The following is a 15,706-nucleotide window of genomic DNA, read 5'->3' on the forward strand; positions in this document are numbered from 1 at the left end:
CACAAACGCGTGGCTGAAAGTTATGGCTGAGGCATCCTGGGTGCTGGCTCTGTACTCAGCTGCCCGCCCCAGGAAAACGGACTTAGAAGAGGCGCCAAAGTGAGCCTCCCTGTGTGTACCATGACTTTATAAAGGCTTGTCACTGTCACATTTGTTTCACTGGCCAGTTACTGGGGCTCCTTGTCTTGTCAGGGGCTCGCACTACAGTGAATTTCTACAAAGCTCAGCTATTTAGGTTGGAAAGTCACTTTTATTTCTAATATCTCTCTTGAAACAGGTACTTTTTTTTTTTTTTTTTTTGGCTGTGCCGATCGGCTTGTGGGATCTCAGTTCCCCAACCAGGGATTGAATCAGGGTCATGGCAGTGAAAGCCCGGAATCCTAACCACTAGACCACCAGGGAACTCCCCGAAACAGGCATTTTGCCATTTCTAATTTTCATTGACCTTCATGATGCTGCCAGTTCATTTGTTCATTCATTCCTTCATTCCTTCATTCAACAGCACTCACTTGCAGAGGTGCCCCTGGGCAGAGGGTGGATGATGTCATAGGAGGTGACATCCTATGTGACATAGGATGATGTCACAGGCAGGCGCAGGGGAGGTGGGCATTTGGCAGGCCGTTGCGGTCAGGGAGGGGCTTCGACAAAGGCCGAGAGCATGGGGTGATGTGTGTGATCCCAGCACGAGAACCGAGATAACATGCAGGTCTGACGGACGCGGCTGGCTGCAGCCCACTCTGCCGGGTCACTTGCTGGCCTTGATTTTAGAGCACGGTTGCCCTGGGGAGGTCACCCAACTCCAGATTTAGCTGGTCCCCCATCCCCTGAAGTTCCCAGCACCTGTGAGTCAGTTCTAGAGGATGTGGACGCCCCTGCCAAGTACCCAGAGGTCATGAATTTCTCGGCCCTGGGTAGTGGCTCAGCCCCCTGTCGGGGGCACCTCAGGCCTCCCAGGTCCCATCAGACCAGGTGGACCCTCAGCTGAGCAGGGGGCATCTGTGCAGAGCACGCCTGGCAACGCCAGCCTGGCCCGGCTCTGCTTCCCGGGGGCCCCTGCGGGTCCTCACGTTGGTCTCGGTGCCGCTCAGGTCATACCTTCTGTCTGGGGTCAGCCGGACAGGCTGGTTGGGTGTGGTGTTTTGAACCTTCTGACCCGAAATGGAGTCTTCTAGCTAAGTCTCCAGCCTGACCAGGCACGCAGCAGAGGCCCAGTGAACCGCAGCTTCTCCCGTGTGGCACTGTGGAGGGTGAGGCAGGTGCACTGCGGTTCAGCCTCGCTGGGCTGACTCTCATCCCAGTTAGAAGGAATCTAAGTAATGCGCCTTTGCGTAAACTGAACTTCCTTCAGGAAAATTGTGGGCTAGGGCACACATGAGTATGCAGGTGGTTTCTGATGACGTTTGCACGGGTTTTCGTTTTCCTTCTTGCTTCAGAAAACCATAGAGGATTTAAGAAATCATGCTGATGGCGCAGTAGGATGAAATGAATTCCACATTGTTGTTATGCACTGAAGTGCGTCCCCCGCCCCGCCCCCAATTCATGTGTTGAAGCCCTAACTCATAGCGCCTCAGGTGTGACTGCATTTGGAGGTGGAGCCCTTAAAGAGCTGATTAAGGTAGAATGAGGTCACTGGGGTGGGCCCTGATCCAATCTGAGTGATGTCCTTACAAGAAGAGGCAGTTAGGACACAGACAGGCACAGAGGGACGACCACAAGAGGACACTAAATCCCTTATCAGACGATGACTTGCGAACATTTTCTCCCAGTCTGTGGAGTAGCTTGTCATTCTCCTAGCAGTTTTGCAAAGAGCCTAAGTTTCAAATTTTGGTGCAGCCCAATTTACCTATTTTTTCCTTATATAGATCATCCTTTTGGTGTCATATCTAAGAAATCTTGGTCTAACCCAAGGTCATCAAATTTTCTCATTTTCTTTCAGAAAGAAAGAAAGGTTTTATATTTATTTATTTGGCTGCGTTGGGTCTGTTGCTGCGCGTGGGCTTTCTCTCGTTGCGGCGAGCAGTGGCTACTCTTCCTCGTGGTGCGCGGGCTTCTCACTGCGGTGGCTTCTCTTGTCGCGGAGCGCGGGCTCTAGGCACGCGGGCTTCAGTAGTTGTGAAGTTTTATATTTAGGTCTCCCATCCATGTTGACCTAACTTGAGTATATGGTGTGAGCTTTCAACCAACATTCATATTTTTTTTTGTAAATGAATTTTCAATTGTTCCAGCATCATTTGTTGAAAGACCATCCTTTCTCACTGAAAAGACTGTCCTTTTTGTACTAAATTGTTCTTGCACCTTTGTTGAAAATCATTTGTCCATATCTGTGTGGGTCTATTTCTGGGTCCTCTAGTCTGTTCCGCTGATCTGTCTTAAGGCCAGTATCACACTGTCATAATTTTGGTAGATTTAAAGTAAGTTGTAAAATCAGAGGGCGTCACATCTCCAACTTTGTTCTTCTATTTCAAAGTTGTTGTGGCTGTTCTAGGTTCTTTGCATTTCCATATAAAACTTAAAAACAGCTTGTAGATGTCTACAAAAAAGTCTGAGTTTTTGATTGGGGTCACATTTAATCTATAGATCAATTTTGGGAAAAGCATTGTGTTTTTCACCGTTCAGTGTGATGTTAGCTATCGTAGGTTTGTTTTTTTTTTTTTTTTTTGCGGTACGCGGGCCTCTCACTGTTGTGGCCTCTCCCGTTGCGGAGCACAGGCTCCAGACGCTCAGGCTCAGCAGCCATGGCTCACGGGCCTAGCCGCTCCGCGGCATGTGGGATCTTCCCGGACCGGGGCACGAACCCATGTCCCCTGCATCGGCAGGCGGACTCTCAACCACTGCGCCACCGGAGAAGCCCTATCGTAGGGTTTTCATAGATGCTCTTTTTCAAGCTGAGGAAGTTGCCATCTATTCATAGCTTGCTGAGAGTTTTATCAGGAATGGATGGATGTTGGATTTTTTTCAAATGCTCTGTGTCTGTTGAGGTTATCGTGTGTTTTCCTTTCCTCTTAGTTTGTTGATATGGTAAATTACATTTAGATTTTATTAACTATTTTTATTACTGTCCACCCCATCACCCACAGCAACAGCAGCAGTAACAGCAGCTGATCCAGGAGGGACAGATGGGATCAGCCCCTGTAAGATTCCTACTGTATGTGTGAGGTGGTCTCGAACTCTTTGAAAGTAGTCTTATGTCTTTATGTCATACGTGTTCGTCTTACATGTGTTTAGACTCACACTATATTGTCAGTGTTTTTGTTTAAACAGTCAAATGTTTTGCAAAGAAAATTAAACAATAATAAAGGCTCTTGCATTTTTCCCGTGCGGTCGCCCTTTCTGGTCTCTCTGTTCCTTCGTGTAGATCTCAATTTCCATCTGGTGTCTTTTCCCTGTTGCATGAAAGACTTTCTTTAGCATTTTTTGTAGTGCGAGTCTGCTGGTCATGAATTCTTATCTTGCCATCAGTTTGGAAAGCTATTTTTGCTGGGTTTAGAATCCTAAGTTATCATTTTCCCCTCAATACTTGAAAGATGGTCTTCCACTCTTCTCACTTGCATTGTTTCCAGTGAGAACGCTAATGTCATCTTACCTTTGTTCCTTGTATGTACAATTTTTTCTCTTGCTACTTGTGAGATTTTCTCTTTTTATTAGTTTTCATCAATTTGATTATGCTGTGACTTTGTATCGCTTTCTTTGTGTTTCCTGTGCTTAGGGTTCATTGAACTTCTTGGATCTGTGAGTTTATAGTTGTCATTAAATTTGGGGAAAAAGTTAGTCACTGTTCCTTCACATATTTTTTTGTTTCAGTTCTCCTCCTCTTGGGTCTTGAATTATACATATTTTGACATATTGAGGTTGTCCTAGAACTCACTGATGGTCTCTTCTATTATTATTATTGGTATTTTCTCTCTGATAAATTTGGGAAGTTTCAATTGCTATGTCTCCAAGTTTATTGTTCTTTTTTTCTGACCTGTCTAATCTGAGGTTAATCCCATCCGGTGTATTTTTGTTTTCACCTCAGATACTGTAAGTTTTGTCTCTGGATCAGTTTGAGACCTTTTTGTTTCTTCATTGATTCTACGTAACTTTCTGAACACACACAAGTCAGTTATGACAGCTACCTTCATCCCCTGTTCTATCGCCTCTGTCAGGTCTGGGTTGGTTTCGATGGGTTGCTTTTTCTTTTCATCGTGTGTCATATTTTCCTAATTCTTTGCAAGCCTGGTAATTTTTTAAATAATTTTAAAAAAATTATTTATTTATTTTTGGCTGCGTTGGGTCTTTGTTGCTGCACACGGGCTTTCTCTAGTTGCAGCGAGCAGGGGCTACTCTTTGTTGCGGTGCGCAGGCTTCTCGTCGTGGTGGCTTCTCTTTGTTGCGGAGCACGGGCTCTAGGAGCACGGGCTTCAGTAGTTGCAGTGCACAGGCTTCAGTCGTTGTGGCTTGCGGGCTCTAGAGCGCAGGCTCAGTAGTTGTGGTGCATGGGCTTAGTTGCTGTGTGGCATATGGGATCTTCCCGGACCAGGGCTCAAACCCGTGTCCCCTGCATTGGCAGGCGGATTCTTAACCACGTGCCACCAGGGAAGCCCAAGCCTGGTAATTTTTTAATTGGATGCCCAACCTTGGGAATTTTACCTTGCTGAGAGCTGAATATTTTTTTCCATAAACTTTTTTGAGCTTTGTTCTGTGATACAGTTTGGTTACTTAGAAATGGTTTGATCCTTTTGCATCCTGTTTCTTTAAGGTGTTAGGCAGGATCAGAGCTGTGTTTAGTCTGGGGCTAAGAATAGTCCGCTACTGAGGCAAGACACTTTCGGTATCTACCCAACGCCCTGTGAACCGTGAACTTCTCTACTCTTCGGCCCTGTGCCCAGCTGAATGAATACTCAGGGGCCTCCCCAGAGGCTGTCTCCCTGGGCAGCTCACTCATGTCTGCTACACTGTCCTCTGGATTCTGGCTGCCTTGGTCTCCCCGGGCTCTCAGCTCTGTCTCTTCAACTAGGGAGTTTGCTGGGTCCCACGTGGGTACCTTCTGTCTGTGCCATGACCTGAAAATTCCCTCCAGGCAGTGAGCTGGGCAGTCATAGCTCCCACCTCATTTGTTTCTCTTCTCTCTGGGATCACTTATTGCCTGACTTCCAGTGTCTGGACAACCGCTGTCTCATTTGCTTCCATTATTGTTGTTTGAAGAGGTAAATTTCATGCATGTTGCTCCACCTTGGGTGGAATCAGATGCCCCAGTAAACGTCGTTGAGGGACACTGTGTGTTCAGCACTGCTCTATCACTGGGGACCCATCAGTGCAGGGAAAAAGCCCTCACCCTCAGGCAGCTGCCATCCTGGGGCTGGGCAGGGTGGGATCACTGCCACTAAAAGGCCACACAACTTTGGGTAAGCCCTGCCGCCTTGCTGGGCTAAGATTCCTGGCTCTCAATACCAGCTGACGTTTTCTGAGCCCTTGCTGTTATTTTTGCCACTGTTTGTTCATTACTTCGTTGAATCGTGAGAAAGAGACCTGCCCACCCAGAAAACCTTTTAAACAGAGCTGACAGTAGGACCACGTGATGTTGGTTGGATTTATTTTTATGTTTTGTGCGATTTCCTTATGGTGCAGAATTTCCTTCAGAGTTTAGTGCATCAGTTGTTTGCATTAGAAAGTCATGCTTCCCGCTCACATCTACTGCCTAAGAAAAATGAAACTCAAGCCTCAGAGGGTGGAGAGGAGGACTGTTGAGATACGAAACTGCTGAGGGTGAGGGTGTGCTGTCTTTTTTTGGAAAGCAGCTTGGTGGAATGTAATTAGGGCCTATAAATGCACTTCACACTCTGACTTTGTAATGGTGCTTCTAGGGATGAGTGGATTCTGAGGGACTAACCCAGAATTCAGTGTCAGGTCCGCCGTGGTGATTGCCTTACTCACGGTAAATTAGAAACGACGTAAATGTCCAGCAGAAGAGGAAGCAGGGAGTTCAAAGGATGGTCCGTGTGCTGGAATCTTACGTGGCTCCCCGTCACAAGCTGGATTTGTGGAAAGTGATAATAACACGTCCCAACAGTAAATGACAGCAGCAGAGTACAAAATTACGTCCACAGATGATCCCAACCATGCTGCTGATGGGAAGCAGCCCACGGGGACAAGAACCGGAAGGAAGCGTGCCACCTGCAGTCACTGTCCCAAGGACAGTCCCTGCCCCTCCACTTTCCCATGTTTCCAGTTTCTCTGGGATGAATGGGTATTAATCTTACCTTTAACAAATTAAAGAAACAAACTAAACTTTCAACATTCTTACAATTCTACTGAATGGATGGTAGACGTTTAAAGAACAGGACAATTTTGAGAAAAGAATGGGATGTAATTTAAGATGCAGTAAAAACAGGTTTGAGAAGACCAGTCTTACACGTGGTCTCCTAGTGATGTCTGTCCCGACAGCAGGTCTTGCCTGTGTCGCGATCATGCCCAGGGTGACACAGGCTTATATGTTAATCAAAGCAGCACAGCAAGTGGGCGGTGAAAATCCACTTTTTGTGTGTCTGTCCACCTAGCAATTCCATTCCTCCAGCTCTCTCCTAAGAAATTTGTGTACAGGAGTTCAGAGAGATGCTCGGGGCGGTCATCGTGGCTGAGGCTGCAGGGAGCCCAGGTGCGCGGCTCCGCAGGGAAAGGTACAGCCGTCACAAAGGGCGATGCACCATGAACTTGGTGACTGACGTGGGACGCGCCCTCAGCCCTCGTGGCGGGTGCTCTAGACACCTGGACGTGGGGAAGGGTGTGTTCTTCACTCTGGATACTTCTGGAAAGTTTGAGCTCCTTGTAGCAGTTGCAGAGCAGGCCCACGTGTGCTACCACATCACCTCGTCACCCTAACCTGCACTGGGCTTGCTTCTCCGACTTTCCAAGCAGTCCTGTCAGCCGCCAGCTGGAGCTGCGTCTTAGCGCACGTCCTGTTTCTGTTTCAGGACAACGTGTTAAACATCATTAACCAGATCATGGATGTGTGCATCCCCCAGGACCGCGCCCCACGGGATTTCTGTGTCAAGTTCCCCGAGGAGATCCGGCACGACAACCTGGCCGGCCAGCTCTGGTTTGGCGCCGAGGTAGTGGGTGGCTGCCGGGGTCCGGGGTCACGGTGCTGCAGGGCCCGGCGTCTCCTCCTCCAAGGGTTACAGATGGTGCTGAGCCTGTAGGGTGGCGGGGAGGCGAGAACATGCTCCCTGGAGACTATACACAAGCAAATATAGACACGAGGCCTCACATGTGATTTCTATGAGGTTCTCAGGCCCCCAGACACGTAGGGCCTAAAAGCGGTTCTTATTACAATAATGCTGGTATTCGGAACAGCACTGCCCGTCCTGCACCCGCAGGACTGTTTCTTCTTGCGGGGCGGGGCGAGTATGCCCTGGCCCACACTCCAGCTGCCACTCACAGAGCCCCTCCGATCTTGGTCTTCACCTCCCGAGGAGGAGCCTGAGGCACGGGAGGGAGGTGTCCGCCCGGGGAGGCAGGACCAGCCTCACCCCAGCCAGTGGTGACCCATGGGACACCCAGACGACCCCTTGGCCTTGCTCTCGGGACCCTAGGGGTGTGCGCTGCCCCGTCCTCCCTGCCTCAGCTCTGCAGGACTCCTGGAATGCCCCCCTCCCCCACGCTGCCGGGCCCTCGTGCCCACCGGCTCCCCCCTTTCAGCCCACTCCACCCGGCTCCTCTGAGCCGCACCTGGTTGGGCGTCCCTGCTGGGGCCCTGGGTAGGCCGTCTCTCCCCCCAGCCTCAGTGCTCAGCTCTGCAAAGCGGGTCCCAGGGTCAGGGGCAGCTGTGCAAGCCATGAGGTGATGCAGGGAGCCTTTATGGACACGAGGCGTCTGCTTCCTAGAACACCTGGATTTCCTGGGGAGCCGCAGTCAGTCCCGGTGCGGTGGACCTGGAGTAGGGCCGGAACCTGGCGTCTGTGGACCGGGTGGGGAGGGGACAGGAGTCACATGGCCCGGAGGCCCCTGCATGGAGCCCCCAAACCCGAGGGCACTTGTTCTCACCGCCGTGATGGCACTGCACCTAAGAGAAACCAGGAGGGAGCAGGCGCCCCAGAGCGGAGGGGGGAGGGGGGCAGGAATATGAGGGAGGGGCTCCCGGAAGGGAGGCCCGGGAGGCATCTCCGGGATGAGGCGCCCCAGCCCCGCCGTTGCTCTGCCGTCCGGTCCCACTTCTGGCTGTACAGTCTTCTCGGGCGCTGTGGGTGGGGGGGGGGGGGCCTTGCTCCGCGCCCGCTGTCGTGGGTTCCGGAAGCCCGCACGCTCCGGGCGCCGAGGACACGCGGGTGGGGCCTCCCTGACGCCCTCTGCCGCCCGCAGTGCCTGGCCGCTGGCTCCATCATCATGAACCGCGAGCTGGAGAGCATGGCCATGCGGCCGCTGGCCAAGGAGCTGACCCGCAGCCTGGAGGACGTGCGCGGCGCCCTCCGCGACCAGGCGCTGCGGGACCTCAACACCTACACGGAGAAGATGCGGGAGGCGCTGAGGCACTTCGACGTGCTGTTCGCCGAGTTCGAGCTGAGGTGACCGAGGAACCCTAACCCTTTGCCCCGTGGGGGGGGCTGGGGGTGGGCAGCTCCGCTGGCTCTGCGTCTGCAGCAGGAAAACTCCGCGGAGGGAGGCGCGGGCTGGTTCCGGGCCGTCGCGGGGGTCGGGGGCACGGCGTACGGGGAGGGGCGGAGGCGGGCAGAGGCGACCCAGGGACGCAAGGGACACCGGGTCCCGCCCAGCACCTCTGCCGCTGGTGGTCCTGCGGGTGAAGATCACGGTCAGCACAACGCCCCGCCCCCAGCACATCTCTGTGCCCAGACGTGGGACGCGGCAGGAGCCAGGAGGAAGTGGAGGTCGCTCGGGGGCCTGCTGGGGCCCCCAGCTCCGTGGGGTGAGGGGGGCGCCTCTCCAGCTCAGCGGGTCTGCCCTTCGCACCCCCACTAGCTCCCTGGGGCGTTCCCGCCCGCCCGCGGCAAAGGACATGGCGTGGTCCCTGGGGCCCTCACAGGACAGGCTGTGGAGGACCCGGGACTGCGGGGAGGGGCCTGCGCGGTGTCCACAGACACGGAGACGCTGGAGGTAGGTGAGAACAGGACCGCAGAGCCCGTCCACGGTGGCCCGGTTAATGAAAACTGTCTGTCCTGTGCCGTGTGGGCCCCAGAAGGAAGTCAGGCATTCCAGCCGGTTCTCTAGGGAGTGGGCGCCACAAATGAGCTTAAATAGCTTCGGCCGGCTCTGTCTGCTCCACATCTTTCCAACTGAGCTTTCATAACAAGAAAAAATAGTGACAGAAAAATGTTCTCACCTGGGGAGTGGGTGGACCCCCTGGCCCTGCCCTGCGTGGGGGCCCAGGGGTTGTCCGCCCGCCCTGCACAGGGTCATTCACTACCTCGAGGCTGGGGACCGTCGGGGCAGTGGGCAGTGGCGGTTCCGGGGTGGGCAGGGCTGTGGGATCCAAGGAGGTGCTACTTGAGGCCTGACCCTGGGAGGAGCTTTGGCTCAAAATATAAACGGTGATGCTGGGGGTGTGTGTTTATGAAGCTGCTGAGATGCAGCTGGGCTCCAGTTGGAGGGACCTCATTTGGTTGTCAGTTAAGACAACCTTGGTTCCGGGAGGTACCAGATGGCCCTCACTCCCTTCTCTCTGTTTGCAGCTACGTGTCGGCCATGGTGCCCGTGAAGTCCCCGCGGGAGTACTACGTGCAGCAGGAGGTCATCGTGCTGTTCTGTGAGACGGTGGAGAGGTGAGGCCACCCGGGAATGGCGGGGCTCCTGCTGCCCCGGGCCTGGGTGAGGGCTGCACCGGGACAGGGGCACCATGTGCATATGCCACGGGGCCTCCACTCACACGACTGTTCCTCAGCCCCAGTGTCCCCTTTCTCTGGGCCCAGACCCTGCAGGAAGAGCTGACGTGGTTGAGAAGGGCTCCATGCTCACCTCCTGACCTCCCTCACCTCCTCACCTCCAAACCTGCCTCACCTCGCACACCTCCGTCACATCCTCACCTCCTCACCTACCTCACCTCCCTCACCTCCTCACCTCCCTCACCTCCTCACCTCCTCACCTCCCTCACCTCCTCACTTCCTCACCTCCCTCACCTCCTCACGTCCTCACCTCCCTCACCACCCTCACCTCCTCACCTACCTCACCTCCCTCACCTCCTCACCTCTCTCACCTCCATCACATCCTCACCTCCTCACCTCCCTCACCTCCCACACCTCCCACACCTCCGTCACATCCTCAGCTCTTCACCTACCTCACCTCTCTCACCTCCTCACCTCCCTCATCTACTCACCTCCCTCACCTCCTCACCTCTCACACCACTCTCACCTCCCTCACCTCCGTCACATCCTCACCTCCCTCACGTCCTACACCTCCCTCACCTCCTCACCTCCCTCACCTCCTCACCTCCCTCACCTCCTCACCTCCTCACCTCACCTTCCTCACCTGCTCACCTTCTCACCTCCCTCACCTCCCTCACCTCCTCACCTCCCTCACCTCCCTCAACTCCTCACCTCCTCACCTCCCTCACCTCCTCACCTCCATCACCTCCCTCACCTCCTCACCTCCCTCACCTCCATCACCTCCTCAACTCCTCACCTCCCTCACTTCGTCACCTCCTCACCTCCCGCACCTCCCTCACCTCCTCACCTCCCTCACCTCCCTCACCTCCTCACCTCCTCACCTCCTTCACCTCCCTCACCTCCCTCACCTCTTCACCTCCCTCACCTCTTCACCTCCCTCACCTCCTCACCTACCTAACCTCCTCACCTCCTCACCTCCAACACCTCCTCACCTCCCTCACCTCCTCAACTCCTCACCTCCCTCACCTCCTCAACTCCTCACCTCCCTCACCTCCTCACCTCCCTCACCTCCTCACCTCCCTCACCTCCTCACCTCCCTCACCTCCCTCACCTCCATCACCTCCTCAACTCCTCACCTCCCTCACCTCCTCAACTCCTCACCTCCCTCACCTCCTCACCTCCCTCACCTCCCTCACCTCCTCACCTCCACCACCTCCTCAACTCCCTCACCTCCCTCACCTCCCTCACCTCCTCAACTCCTCACCTCCCTCACCGCCTCACCTCCCTCACCTCCTTGCCTCCTCGCCTCCCTCACCTCCTCGCCTCCCTCACCTCCTCGCCTCCCTCACCTCCCTCACCTCCTCACCTCCCTCACCTCCTCACCTCCTCACCTCCTTCACCTCCCTCACCTCCCTCACCTCCTCAAATCCTCACCTCCTTCACCTCCTCACCTCCCTCACCTCCTCACCTCCTCACATCCCTCAACTCCTCACCTCCTCGCCTCCCTCACCTCCTCGCCTCCTTCACCTCCCTCACCTCCTCGCCTCCCTCACCTCCTCACGTCCCTCACCTCCCTCACCTTCTCGCCTCCCTAACCTCCCTCACCTCCTGGCTTCCTCACCTCCCTCACCTCCTCACCTCCCTCACCTTCCTCACCTCCTCATCTCCATCACCTCCTCACCTCCTCACCTTCCTCACCTCCCTCACCTCCTCGCCTCCCTCACCTCCCTCACCTCCTCACCTCCCTCACCTCCCTCACCTCCCTCACCTCCTCACCTCCCTCACCTCCTCACCTCCCTCACCTCCCTCACCTCCTCATCTCCATCACCTCCTCACCTCCTCACCTCCCTCACCTCCCTCACCTCCTCACCTCCTCACCTCCCTCACCTCCTCAGCTCCCTAACCTCCTCACCTCCTCACCTCCTCACCTCCCTCACTTCCCTCACCTCCTCACCTCCTCACCTCCCTCACCACCTCATCTCCTCACCTCCCTCACTTCCCTCACCTCCTCACCTCCCTCACTTCCCTCACCTTCTCAACTCAACTCCTCACCTCCCTCACCTCATCTCCTCACCTCCATCACCTCCTCACCTCCCTCACCTCCCTCACCTTCTCACTTCGCTCACCTCCTCAACTCCTCACCTCCTCCCCTCCCTCACCTCCTCGCCTCCCTCACCTCCTCACCTCCTCACCTCCTCACCTCCCTCACCTCCTCACCTCCCTCACCTCCCTCACCTCCTCACCTCCTCACCTCCCTCACCTCCTCACCTCCCTCACCTCCTCACCTCCCTCACCTCCTCACCTCCTCACCTCTCTCACCTCCCTCACCTCCCTCACCTGCTCACCTCCCTCACCTCCTCACCTCCTCACCTCCCTCACTTCCTCGCCTCCCTCACCTCCTCGCCTCCTCGCCTGCCTCACCTCCTCGCCTCCCTCGCCTCCCTCACCTCCTCGCCTCTCTCACCTCCTCGCCTCCCTCACCTTCCTCACCTCCTCGGCTCCCTCACCTCCCTCACCTCCTCACCTCCCTCACCTCCGCACCCCCCTCACCTCCTTCACCTCCTCACCCCCCTCACCTCCCTCACCTCCTCACCTCCCTCACCTCCCTCACCTCCTCACCTCCTCACCTCCCCACCTCCCTCACCTCCCCACCTCCCTCACCTCCCTCACCTCCCTCACCTCCTCACCTCCCTCACCTCCTCACCTCACCTCCCTCACCTTCTTCACCTCCTCAACTCGTCAACTCTTCACCTCCCTCACCTCCTCATCTCCTCACCTCCATCACTTCCTCACCTCCCTCACCTTCTCACCTGGCTCACCTCCTCAACTCCTCATCTCCCTCACCTCCTTCACCTCGCTCCCCTCCCTCACCTCATCTCTCTCACCTCCCTCACCTCCTCATCTCTCTCACCTCCTCACCTCCCTCACCTCCTCACCTCCCTCACCTCCCTCACCTCCCTCACCTCCCTCACCTCCCTCACCTCCTCACCTCCCTCACCTCCTCAACTCCTCACCTCCCTCACCTTCTCACCTCACTCACCTCCATCACCTCCTCACCTCCTCACCTCCGTCACCTCCTTCACCTCCTCACCTCCCTCACCTCCTCACCTCCCTCACCTCCTCACCTCCCTCACCTCCTCACCTCCTCACCTTCCTCACCTCCTCACCTCCCTCACCTCCCTCACTTCCCTCACCTCCCTCACCTCCCTCACCTCCTCACCTCTCTCACCTCCTCAACTCCTCACCTCCCTCACCTCCTTCACCTCGCTCCCCTCCCTCACCTCATCTCCGTCACCTCCCTCACCTCCTCACCTCCCTCACATCCTCACCTCCTCACCTCCCTCACCTCCCTCACCTCCTCACCTCCCTCACCTCCTCACCTGTCTCACCTCCCTCACTTCCTCACCTCCTCACCTCCCTCACCTCCTCACCTCACCTCCTCAGCTCCCTCACCTCCTCACCTCCCTCACCTCCTCACCTTCTCACCTCCCTCACCTCCCTCACCTCGTCACCTCCCTCTCCTCCTCACCTCCCTCACCTTCCACACCTCCTCACCTCCCTCACCTCCTCTCCTCCCTCACCTCCTTCACCTCCCTCACCTCCCTCACCTCCTCAACTCGTCACCTCCCTCACCTCCTCCCCTCCCTCCCCTCCCTCACCTCCCTCACCTCATCACTTCCTCACCTTCTCCCCTCCTTTCTCCTTCCTCTGCTTCACCTCCTCACCTCCCTCACCTCCCTCACCTCCCTCGCCTCCTTACCTCCCTCACCTCCCTCGCCTCCTCACCTCCCTCACCTCTCTCACCTTCCTCTTCTCACCTCCCTCACCTCCCTCACCTCATCACTTCCTCACCTTCTCCCCTCCTTTCTCCTCCTTCCTCCTCACCTCATCACCTGTATACCTCCTCACCTCCATTCCTCTTCTCCTCAGCTCCCCACCTCCCCATGTCCTCACCTCTTCCTCTCCTCATCTTGGTTCCGGGAGTCACCCGGTGGCCCGCACTCCCCCCCTCCTGCTTTCCTTTCGTCCACTCTTCTTCCCTACAGGCCAGGATGGAACCTGTGCTGAGCTGGGTTTTGGAGGTGAATCATCACTATTCTCATCATGGCTTGTATGGGGCATGTGGGGTCAGGTTGGAAGTCAGATTTTCTGAATAGACTTTGGGACTAAGATTTAATCCAGAATGTTCCTTATATGTGACTTGCGCTTTAGTAGTAGGTAAGTTTTGAAGCTGTCTAATATCGCATCGTCAGTTTGTTAATTTTAAAGACGAATTATTCACTGTTATACGCTGAGAGATATTTCAAGTCACTCAAGAATAAGATGGCACAAATACCCTTTATTTAGAGCACGACGATGCCAGCAGCGCTTGCTCACGCACGTAGAGAAAGCGTTTCGTATACCTGCAAGAGAGAAGAAATCCAGGAGAGCAATTCGGGTTTCTTGGCAGTGTGAAATGGTTCAGAGCAGTGTTTCTACTCCTCGTTTATCCTTTCGCTTTGGGTGCCTGACAGCATAGCTGTCCTCACTAGCTCCCCTCGGCGAGCACCTCTCACTCACCCCTGCTTCCTCCGTCAGCGGTGGGGTCGGGAAGTGGGAAGATGGGGCAGGCCAAGCGTCAGCCCCCTGCGCCGGACCTTGCAGAGCGGAACTCGTCCAGCAGCTGGCCGCCAAGCGCCGACGTGGGTGAGGGTTGCGCGGCTGCCTTGCCCTCCCCCGTCTGGCCGTGGGTCGCCCCTGCTCACTGTCTCCCTCCCCTGCCAGGGCCCTGGACTTCGGGTACCTGACCCAGGACATGATTGACGACTACGAGCCAGCCCTCATGTTCACCATCCCCAGGTTGGCCATCGTGTGGTGAGTGTCCCCCTGCCTGGGACCGTCGTTTCTCAGAAACCTGGCAGGATCGTCGGGTCCGTGGTGCCAGGCCCCTCTGGGTGGTGGTAGGTGGTACTCGTACCCCGAAGGGGGCTGCTCAGCCCCAGAGCAGCTGCCAAGTGGTCCTGTCCTTGTCCCAGCAGACAAGGAACCAGGTGTTCCGAGTGCCTCCCGCTCAGCCAGCCTAGATGGTGCAGGACGGGTGAGCACGACAGCCACGTGCACTCCCAGCCCTGGGAAAAGGCCCCCACGCTCAGGCACAGGGGCCCCATCAGGGGCTGTGGGAGCTGCTTTGAAGGGACGAGAGGCGAGGTGCCCCGATCCCCGCCGGAGGATGTGGTGGGCGTGTTTGGAGGATTCATGGGCTGGCAGGGAGGTGGAGCCTGTTGGGTGAGGGGCAGGTGGGCGGCAGCTGGCCTTGCGATGGGGGGGAGCACGGCTGCTGAGAGCAGGGGAGCGCTGGGTTAGGCCTCTGGGGTCTGTGGCCTCAAAGGCGTCTGGCAGCACGTGGGGTCGGTCGTCAAGCACGCTTGACGGGAAGTACTCGGTCATGTGCTGAGCCCTGCGGAGCCTCTCAGAGCCAAGGTCAGAGCCCAGCTGTCCTGGGCTTGGTCCACGCTGCTCAGCCGCACCTGGACTCCCAGACACAGACCACCTTCCCTCCCGCCAGGTGAGGGAGCGTGGGGCGGGTGGGCACGGGCGCCCGGGGGGCAGCTGGGGTGCAGCTAGGCAGGGAGCCGGTCGTAAGTGTGGATGTCAGTGGACTGGCCTGGGGAGCGTGCAGGGGACACAGAGGCACAGGCCCTGGGGAGAACTCACTGCGGGTGAGCACCTCCTACGGCCGGTCCGTGGGGCGGTGGCAGCGCTGCAGGATGGGCCAGCCTCTGGGACAGAGAGGCGTCCCTGCACCGCAGGGAGCTGGACAAGTCGTGTGCCTCGTGCGGGAGGGGTGGGGAGCAGGCCGGGCAGACGACCCTGGGCCGGGCCAGAAGCGGCTTCCACTGCCCGGGACTGTGGAG

At 56.4% G+C, this 15,706-nt stretch overlaps 1 protein-coding gene across 1 annotated transcript in view; it reads left to right on the forward strand.

Moving 5' to 3' along the window:
- Positions 1-15,706, forward strand: part of ZFYVE28 (zinc finger FYVE-type containing 28) — a 113,734-nt gene that overhangs the window by 52,437 nt on the left and 45,591 nt on the right. The window contains exons 3-6 of the mRNA XM_060013081.1: positions 6,951-7,088; positions 8,338-8,540; positions 9,663-9,752; positions 14,577-14,666. Coding sequence (XP_059869064.1) covers positions 6,951-7,088; positions 8,338-8,540; positions 9,663-9,752; positions 14,577-14,666 — 521 coding nt within the window. The remainder of the gene's footprint in view (positions 1-6,950; positions 7,089-8,337; positions 8,541-9,662; positions 9,753-14,576; positions 14,667-15,706) is intronic.

The sequence above is a fragment of the Delphinus delphis genome, chromosome 5, assembly GCF_949987515.2.
Source record: "Delphinus delphis chromosome 5, mDelDel1.2, whole genome shotgun sequence".
Taxonomy (NCBI): Eukaryota; Metazoa; Chordata; class Mammalia; order Artiodactyla; family Delphinidae; genus Delphinus; species Delphinus delphis.